The following is a 10,374-nucleotide window of genomic DNA, read 5'->3' as shown; positions in this document are numbered from 1 at the left end:
ATGGCTTCGGGTTCAGTGCTCCTCGTATCGACTCGGGAAGACACGGCTCTCTCCGTAGGGACGATGCAGGGAGGAGTTTGTTGATGACAGGTTGCTTGGAACTAACACTCCTCTCCCGGCGGCGCTCCCGAATCCGATTATCCAACCTGATAGTGAGTGAAATAAGATTATCCAGCGTAGGCGATTCATCATATGACACCAATTCATCTTTTAAGGTCTCAGACAAAGCATTGATGAACACTCCTTGTAATGCCTCGTCATTCCAACCACTCACTGCTGCTAAAGTCCGAAACTCCACTGCCATCTCCGCCACACTACGAGCCCCCTGCCGAAGAGAAAACAGCCGTTCCGCAGCCTCCTTGCCTCGTACGGGGTGGTCAAAAACCTTCCTCATCTCCGTGGTGAAGGCAACGTAAGCGTTGCAAATGTCCGACTGACTCTCCCAGACCGCGGATCCCCAGGCACGAGCGGAACCGCTAGTAGAGTTGATAAGGTAGGCAATACGGGCTCTTTCTGAGGCGTAGGTGAGGGGCTGTTGTTCAAACACTAACGAGCATTGACTCAAAAAATCGCCACAGGTTCCCATGTTCCCGTCATAGCGCTCTGGAGCAGGAACAAAAGGCTCTCTGATCTGGGCTGAAGGGGTAGTAAGGGCAGATACTTGATTGGAGAGTAATTGAACCTGATTAAGCAGCACCTGACTGTCCTCAGCAATCGTTTTAAACAGGGTATCATGTTGGCCAAGTAAAATGCCCTGATTGGCTATGGCAGTCCAAATTTGAGTGCACTCTGGGGTGGTATCCGAGCTACTGTCTGCTGGGTTCATGTTGGTCAGATCATACTGTTATGATTTAACTGGATAAGAACCCAAATGCAGACAAGTACACCAAGCCAGAGAAGTTTTAACAGGTTTATTTACAATGTTCAAAGTCCAGGTTTCCAAATATATGGGAAGAGCAAGTCCAGGTACAGGGAGGGTAACAGATCCAGATCAGGGCAGGTGTGGTACCGTAATGTCCTAGTGTCCGTGGTGAGTCCAAAAGAGAGGTCCGGTAATGGAGAGCAGGATGGTGGTGGCAGGAGTGAAGCGGAGGCAGGAGTCAGGTTCCAAATATCTGTGGCACAGGAGAAAAAGTAAATAGAACAGACCAAAAACACAAAGAGCAAAAATAACCAGGTTGAGTCGGCAGCGAGACTAACATGGTCGTCTTGACTATGATCTGACGATGAGTGGTAAGTTTGACCGGGTCTTAAAGGCTGAGGTGATATGGTGAATGAGCTGCAGCTGGAACCCTGACTCCTGCACACCAGACTTCACTCCTGCAATCAAGGACAGACAGAGGGGAGGGAGAGAGCAGAGAGAGCGACCTATCAGCAGTAGGCCTAACAGATAAGTGAGGTGGATGTTCTGTCTGTAATGGGTAGAAATGGTTTATCCATGTCTTTGTCTTTGATCCATTTTATTTGTTTGCTTTGACAGTTTGTGCTTTTACCAAACCAAACGTAATCCAACCAACCCTTGTGATGGTTACTGAGCTGGGAGGCACCGTGACTCTCACTTGCCTTTGTCCAGATGAGTCAGTGACCAGATTTAATTGGTTCAAGCAGAGTTTTGGAGAGAAACCCCTCCACATGACGTCATCTCTTTATGTGGGTCAAGACAGTAATTATTCCAACAACTTTATCAAGGACTTTACTGAGACCAAACGTTTGGGTGTGAGGAGAGGAGACTACAGCTGTAACTTGACCATATCCAAGACAGAGCCAGGGGACTCAGCTACATACTATTGTTCCATTACAGCCATCTATGAGCAAACATTTGGAGAGGGAACTGTTTTAATTGTCAAAGGTAACTAAACATTTGCTTCTTCAATTTCAAATTGTGTGGCCCTGTATGTTGATATGTTCGTACAACTGCTTCATCAAATGCTAGTGATGAATACATGGCTTTTCATGTTTTTCACCCACTTAGTCTTACTTGAGTTACTCACTCTCTTCAGGTTCAGAGTCCAACAGCATGTCTGTGCTCCAGCAGCCTGTGTCTGAGTCAGTCCAGCCAGGAGACTCTGTGACTCTGAACTGTACAATACACACTGAGACCTGTGTAGGAGAACATAGTGTCTATTGGTTCAGACATGGCTCAGGAGAATCCCGTCCAGGAATCATTTACACCCATGGAGACAGGAGTGATCAGTGTGTGAAGAGCCCTGAGGCTGGGTCTCCTACACAGAGCTGTGTCTACAACCTCCCCAAGAGGAACCTCAACCTCTCTGATGCTGGAACTTACTACTGTGCTGTGGCCTCATGTGGAGAGATACTGTTTCGGAACGGGACCAAGCTGAACATTCATGGTAAATCCCATTTAATCTGTAAATATCCCCAACCATACTGTCTATTTATGCAGACGGCCTACCTCCAAATGACCCCATACATTTGTCTCAACAAGCTATACAATAACACTATTAGCTTTTGATTCCATATTTTTCTGTTTAATGAAATTCCTAAGCGCTCATGAATACAATATGAATTCCCTGATACCCTTTCCACAGTTCCAGAGCATGATTCTCCATTTGATCAGTCCAACTGTTCTGGCCTTGGTCGTCTCCAACATCGTCCTGGGGATAGTGACCCTTCTACTTGTCTGGGTGCTGTGCAAGACTCAGAACAGAGATAGCAGAGGTATTACTGTATATCTAATTTATCCAATGTATCTAATGTTATAACTGATGTATCTAATGTTTCATGCATCTCTATGCAATGTACCTTCTGTAAATATCAGCTAAATAACCAACGTATAAGCATTGTTAATTAACTACATGAGGTTAAAAAGAGATAGATTGTCATAAAAAATAATAGCTGGCATTCCTCTATTTCAATCTCTTTGAAGGGAGGACAGATGTCCCAACATCCCAGGGTAATCAGGTACATTTGTCAACATTTATAAATATAGAATATTTTCAGTTTTTACAACAAACTGCCATTTAACTTTCTTTCCACCTAATATTCAGCATATTTGTGCTTAATGTGTTATTAAAATGTATTGGAAGTAATAGGTCACTGTACTAGATGAAGCCTTCTGATCTTTGTGATCGTTGTTCATTTTTCCATGGAACTTCTGCCTGTCACTGTTCCACTGACTGTCAGGTCATTGTAGTGGGTGTACAGTCTGAACAGTCATGTCTTTTGTAGAGTGTTTTCTTCCACAGGAGAATATAAACATTATATAGTAGATCATGATATCATCATAATTTATTTCCTCATGGCTCCACCACCCTCAGAATCAAGACAGTGACATGTTGAACTATGCAGCTGTGAGTTTCACCCCCAAGAAGAACTCCTCCTCCTCTAGAAGAGCAAGAGAGAAGACCAGCAGAGAGGATGCAGTGTACTCTGAGGTCAGATACCTGCAGTGAAATATATCACCACTGTCACAAAGACTCCAAGGTGAAATTAATATGGAATTTACAATTTTAACATTGTCTGTATGTTAGATTTATATAATGATCCTGTAATGCCTTAAATAGCCATAACTTTTTACAGCTTTTTATTGTAAGAAATCATCTGATAGAGAATCCCATTTTGGCTGCATGACCGTGTGTTTGTAACATAATAAACCATTCATTTTTATGCTGTTTGGGTAAAATCACTGGGGAGGCCAAGCCATTTTACAACCTATGTGTTGTGATAATTGCATTGTTTACTCTATAACCTGTTAACTCATATGCCTTGAGACCATCATATATAGGCCTAAAGACCAAGACAATAAGAAGACACAATGCCAGAATAAATTCAACCACACCTTTGTTCTTTCACAAGACCGGATAGCAACCTTTGTCCAGTGAAGTCCACAAAGCATATTGAATGTACAGTAACAGACAGTTGCATGACCACAGCATGGTCAAGGAAGTTAATGTTTCCCACATTTTCGGACCACTAAACAACTACTGATTTAGAACCACAGAGAGTTACCACAAGTCACAAAGAAAACAGGAGCTGCCTCCACTATTCCAGCACCATTTCAAATTCAACATTTCAACATCATCAAATCACCTCTGCTTAGTCTAATACAGTGACAACTAAAAGATAACAAAAACTATTTAGTTCAATCAACGTAAGCTAAATATTATGTGGCTGTCCATGGTTCTGATTTCTGTGTGCGTGTTTGTGTGTGTGTGTGTGTGTGTGAGTGTGTTCGTGCAAGTAGAAAAACACGTTGACTCACCCTACTTGTAGAGAAACGCCAATGCCACACGCTTTTATTTGTTGTTGTCCTAGGCTACCTGGCTAAAATGCTTGCTCGTTAGCCTAACTTCCATTCATGGGCAACATTAGCTAGTTAACATTAGCCTTCTACATCTACCTACATATTGAACTTCCATCCTCTCAGGCCAGGGGCACAACAATGTATGAATTCATGGTTGGATCAGAATGGCCGTTATAATCAGAATTAAGAAAAAACATGAATCCAAATCCCTATCTCCATCCGTTGCTAATTTAGGCAAGGGACAATTTTAGTCAGCTGGTTATTCACTGGAGGACAACAACACAACAAGATGCAACAATACAAGTTTTTCTGTCAATGACGTATGCTCTCAATGGGATTTGAAAGGAGTGATGTTCAGGTGCATCCTGTTTCCATTGATCATCCTTGAGATGTTTCTACAACTTTATTGGAGTCGACCTGTGGTAAATTCAATTGATTGGACATGATTTGGAAAGGCACACACCTGTTTATAGGAGGTCGCTGTCACGCCCTGGCTCTGGGGACTCTAAAATGTTGAGCCAGGGTGTGGATTTTTCTATGTTTAGTTTTCTATGTTTTTTGTTCTAGATCTTTTAGATCTATGTTGGCCAGGGTGGTTCCCAATCAGAGGCAGCTGTAGCTCGTTGTCTCTGATTGGGGACCATACTTAGGCAGCCTGTCGGCACCAGTTAGTTGGTGGGATCTTGTTCCGTAAAGGTTTGTGTTGTTGTAACCACAGGACTTCACGTATCGTTCGTTTTGTTGTTTTGTTCGTGTGTTGTGTACTAAATAAAATGTACGCTTATCACGCTGCGCCTTGGTTCCACGAGTCATCAGTCAACGTGCGTGACAGTCGCACAGTTGAATGTGCATGTCAGAGCAAAAACCAAACCATGAGGTTGAAGGAATTGTCCGTAGAGATCCGAGACAGGATTGTGTCGAGGCACAGATCTAGGGAAGGGTACCAAAAAATGTCTGCAGCATTGAAGGTCCCCAAGAACACAGTGGCCTACATAATTCTTAAATGGAAGAAGTTTGGAACCACCAAGACTCTTCCTAGAGCTGGCCGCATGGCCAAACTGAGCAATCGGGGGAGAAGGGCCTTGGTCAGGGATTTGACCAAGAACCCGATGGTCACTCTGAAAAAGCTCCAGAGTTCCTCTGTGGAGATGGGAGAACCTTCCAGAAGGACAACAATTTCTGCAGCACACCACCAATCAGGGATTTTTGGTAAGAGGCCATACGGAAACCACTCCTCAGTAAAAAGGCACATGGCAGCCCACTTGGAGTTTGCCAAAAGGCTCCTAAAAGGCTCTCAGACCATGAGAAACAAGATTCTCTGGTCTGATGAAACCAAGATTGAACTCTTTGGCCTGAATGCCAAGTGTCACGTCTGGAGGAAACCTGGCACCTTCCCTACGGTGAAGCATTGTGGTGGCAGCATCATGCTGTGGGGATATTTTTCAGCGGCAGGGACTGGAAGACTAGTCAGGGTCAAGGGAAAGATGAACGAAGCAAAGTACAAAGAGATCCTTGATGAAAACCTGCTTCAGAACGCTCAGGACCTCAGACTGGGGCTAAGGTTCACCTTCCAACAGGAAAACAACCCTAAGCACACAGCCAAGACAACGCAGGAGTGGCTTCGGGATAAGTCTCTGAATGTCCTTGAGTGGCCAGCCAGAGCCCAGACTTGAACAAGATCGAACATATCTGGAGAGACCTGAAAAAAGCTGTGCAGCGATGCTACCCATCCAATCTGACAGAGCTTGAGAGGATCTGCAGAGAAGAATGGGAGAAACTCCCCAAATAGAGGTGTGCCAAGCTTGTCAATATGTCCGTTTTTTATTTTTAATACATTTGCAAAAATGTCTAGAAACCTGTTTTTGCTTTGTCGTTATGGGGTATTGGGTGTAGATTGATGTTTTTTTTTTTTTATCTAATCCATTTTAGAATAAGGCTGTAACATAACAAAATGTGGAAAAAGTAACGGGGTCTGAATACTTTCCGAAAGCACTGTATATTTCAATCTGAAATACATAGTTTGCATAGTTCAATAATAAGTTTGCACTATTACAGCTGGCTCTACCTGCTCCAAATAAATGAGAGATGGTGTCGTAGAAATGTAGATAGATTTTATTACACAAATTAACAAAAGCCGAGCTGGTCTGCAGAGCAACTGCCTTCCCAACACTCAGCCCTCAGTTTCTATACAATTCTATTCCTGCTCATTTTACATACTTTTTAGCTTAAACCCTCCCAGTTTAGTTCCTCCACCATTGTTTCCAAGCTTTCATCTTTTGACCGCTCAGCCCACTCTCTTAATTTATGATAGCGGCGAAATCTGACTTCTCCTCCTCCTATGTATTCAGTCTCCTCCTTCTATGTATCTAGTTTGGAAACAATAGTGGAAGAACCAAGCTTTCTCATGTAAAAAATAACAGAGCCATCTCCTGGCTCTGCTCTGTTTATTCTAAAACATACCTATCGATACTTAAATATGGTTTCAACATGGCAGGTGCATAACCCATTCTCAACCATATACATTTAAGACATTCCTCATGCATTGCCTCATGCATAACAGTATTTCCCACACATAGTAAGAATGAGCAGGCCCATTCCAAAGAGCCATGTCCTGACTCTGGCTCAGCCTTCCTCCTTGTGTACCACTCGGTACCACCCTCTGTATTCACTTAGTCATACTGCTTGTCTTTATGATTAACTATGGTTTAACTTTATAGTCTAAAAAGATTTACTATGTTTAACATATGGTCTACAGAAAAATACCCAATAATGGCCAGACAGAGTTTTGTCGTTGTCCTCTGTAGATAGATCCCTATCATGTGTGGCTCCTCAGAGGAGGAAGGGGAGGACCATCCTACTCAGTGAATTTCAGAAGGAAAGAAAATTGTGAAACATTAAAAAAGTTATCCTTTTTAGATAAAACTATACTAAATATATTCACAACACCAAATCATTGACTAAAACACACTGTTTTGCAATTAAGTTCTACAGTAGTCTCAGCAGCACTCTGTAGGGCAGCACCATGGTGTAGCCGGAGGAAAGCTAGCTTCTGTCCTCTGGGTACATTGACTTGAATACAAAACCTAGGAGGCTAATGGTTCTCACGCCCTTCCATAGACATACACAGTAATTATGACAACTTCTGGATGACATCCACCAAACTATCAGAGCTCTTGCAGGATGAAATGACATGTTGTCCACCCAATCAAAGGATCAGAGAATGAATATATATCTGACACCCAGACAGATATGCATGCTATGATCATGAGCTAAAAACAAGTATGGGTAGCTGCAGCCCAATATGGCGACCGGAGTATGGGCGAGTGGGTGTGTCGAAAGGAGTGGGTGTATGGAAAGCAAATCAGCTAATTGGGCAGATTTGTTGCCACTCAAGACCGTTTTGCATGGCTGATTTGGCTGAATGACGAGACGATAAGCCGGTGACCAGTGCACCGCTGTTGTATCGACGTGCCTGCTGACCTGAGGTGCTTCTTACTGGGCAGCTATATCACTGTCATGTCGTCAGCAGTAGCTAACGTGGCCATGTTTTACCATCACATTATTTTATTTCATGTAGGATAGCAGCATACACAATAACTAATATTGATAACCATCTAGATGTCACCTTGATACACACATACAGTCTACTACTCAATGGGGAGACCATGAACAGCAACAACACCGGGACACACTGCCCTTTGCTCCCGTTTGCCAAGCACTAATGTCCGGCAACGGCTTTGGAAGTAGCTACCTACTGTAGTAGCCAATATCAGGGTGACAGTCACAGTAAGCACACACACACAACACAAACTCTCATGGTCCAAACACGCCAAGACAGTCGTGAAGAGGGCACGACAACACCTTTTCCCCCTCAGCAGACTGAAAAGATTTGGCATGGGTCCCCAGATCCTCAAAAAGTTATACAACTGCACCATCGAGAGCATCCTGACCGGTTGCATCACCGCCTGGTATGGTAACTGCTTGGCTTCCGACAGTAAGGCGCTACAGAGGGTAGTATGTATGTCCCAGTACATCACTGGGGCCAAGCTTCCTGCCATCCAGGACCGGTATACTAGGCGTTGTCAGAGGAAGGCCCAAAAAATTGTCAAAGACTCCAGTCACCCAAGACACAGACTGTTCTCTCTGCTACCGCATGGAAAGTGGTACCGGAGCGCCAAGTCTAGGTCCAAAAGGCTCCTTAACAGTTTATACCCCCAAGCCATAAGCCTGCTGAACAATTAATCAAATTAACTCTATTTCTTGAACTGCATTGTTGGTTAAGGGCTTGTAAGTAAGCATTTCACAGTAAGGTCTACCTGTTGTATTCGGCGCATGTGACAAATACAATTTGACTTGATTTGATTTGAAGCAATAGTACACCCATCTTCAGTACATTTGATAAAAAATTAACAATCGTCAGTTTCATAACTGAAAATGTACAATTATTTGTGTAAAACTAACAGTGAAATACGACTCAGAGTCATGCTCTGGCTTCAAAACAGACGTCAAAACTCCCACGGTAAAGTAGCTCAATGTATGGTAGCTGCGTGGTAAGAAAAAAATAAAAATAACACAACGGTCAATCAAAACAGTCTAACCTATAGCAGAGAGCTTTTGACACAACAACTCCTTTCCACACGCCTACTACTTTCCTTTCGACACACCCACTCGGCCATTCTCCAGTCACCATATTGGATTGCAGCTACCCCTTCTCGCAAAAAGGCCTGTCTCTGAAAAGTTATGTCTACCTTTGTAGCTGTATCTACAGTTAGGCTAGGGTTATGATTAGGCTAGGGTTATGGCTAGGACTAGGGTTAGGGCTGAGGTTAGGGCTAGGGTTAGACTTAGGTTAGTGGTTAAGGGTTAGGGCTGGTGGATAGTTAGTTTGAACATGTATAATCCATCTGTAGGGTGAAGCCTTGTGGTCATCTATGAACCCCACCAAACCCAAACACCTATATCAGTTGTTCCCAAACTTTTTTGGCCTGCGAGCCCATTTTTATATTCAACATTTTTTGAGACCCAACCATGTAAAAAAAGTGATGTAATCAAAGGCCAATATTTACTTTTAAATTGGTGACAGTCTAGTACAAATCAGTCTGAAGGAATGTCTGAAGTATGCTTTGAAGTGACTGAAATGCATCAGAAAGGTATTAGGAAGTTCAGAAGATCACCAGGCAATGAAGTTGTATGATCTTTTGTGTAAAAAAGAACAATGTATGATGTTTTTTTCCCACCAATGTTATTTGGTGCCTGGTCTTGTCCTCTCTGTTCTAATGAGTCCTGCGTGCTTGTTGGCATTTTAGAGGGAAACAGAAGACACATAAGTGTTCCTAAGAGTCTAATCTTTCAGGGATGGGGTCAAAATATTTCGTAACCTAAACCACTCAAAAGATAGAGACACATTTGTAGTAATAAAACAGAAACAGCTCTGTTTATTACAAACGGAACTAGCAACTACCGGAGGTTACTGACTTTGTACATTTTATTTCAGATTTCTTCTTGTCACCCCATTTTTAAATCAGGAGACACTACATGGTGTCGCAAACTCTAGTTTGGGAAACACTGACCTATATGAACCCAACCGAACCCAAACACCTATCTCCATTTTGATTCAACACAAATATGCTACAATTCTGTTTTTACACTCCACATAAAACGTCTGTGTCATTTCTGCTTTCTGTAAATAGACATTGTGGTCCAACAACAACTACCACGCCCCCTACCAATGAAATCCCTGTTGATCTCACTGTGATCTCAGAGTGAATAAAGAGGTCTGCTCTGATTCACAACCAGACAGAGCAGAATAGATCTACACACAGAATGGCCAGAACCTTCCTACCAGCTCTACTGCTCTATGGATTGAGTAAGTAAGCCACTGTTAAATCTATCATGGAGACAGAATGAGATTGACTACATCTGTCAAGTATATGTTCAGTGCAGCACTTCTTCATGATTTCTAACATGTACATGTGATATCAACGATTACAGTCACTAACGTAGGGCTTTGTGCTTTGTGTTTCAGGTTTGGTCTCTGTTTTGGTTTTTCAGTTCTCAGACTATGGAGGTCCGTACTGGGGTTACCATCACCTTACAGTGCTCCAATGTTA

At 42.9% G+C, this 10,374-nt stretch overlaps 1 protein-coding gene across 1 annotated transcript; it reads left to right on the top strand.

Annotated features, from left to right (window-relative positions):
- Positions 1-1,524: 1,524 nt before the first annotated feature.
- Positions 1,525-2,526, top strand: LOC123492744 (immunoglobulin alpha-2 heavy chain-like). The gene is made up of 3 exons (XM_045225882.1): positions 1,525-1,849; positions 2,001-2,351; positions 2,507-2,526. The coding sequence occupies exons 1-3, from the start codon at positions 1,525-1,527 to the stop codon at positions 2,524-2,526; spliced, it is 696 nt and encodes a 231-aa protein (XP_045081817.1).
- Positions 2,527-10,374: the final 7,848 nt, after the last annotated feature.

Source organism: Coregonus clupeaformis, chromosome 16, assembly GCF_020615455.1.
Source record: "Coregonus clupeaformis isolate EN_2021a chromosome 16, ASM2061545v1, whole genome shotgun sequence".
NCBI lineage: Eukaryota > Metazoa > Chordata > Actinopteri > Salmoniformes > Salmonidae > Coregonus > Coregonus clupeaformis.
This window is presented reverse-complemented; position numbering and strand designations above follow the sequence as displayed.

Bases quoted from the DNA above. Each gene is read 5' to 3' on its own strand.
- LOC123492744 (XM_045225882.1), top strand. From the start codon at position 1,525: ATGGTTACTGAGCTGGGAGGCACCGTGACTCTCACTTGCCTTTGTCCA. The intron at 1,850-2,000 runs GTAACTAAACAT...CACTCTCTTCAG, and splicing joins AACTGTTTTAATTGTCAAAG to GTTCAGAGTCCAACAGCATG. The intron at 2,352-2,506 runs GTAAATCCCATT...GAAATTCCTAAG, and splicing joins GACCAAGCTGAACATTCATG to CGCTCATGAATACAATATGA.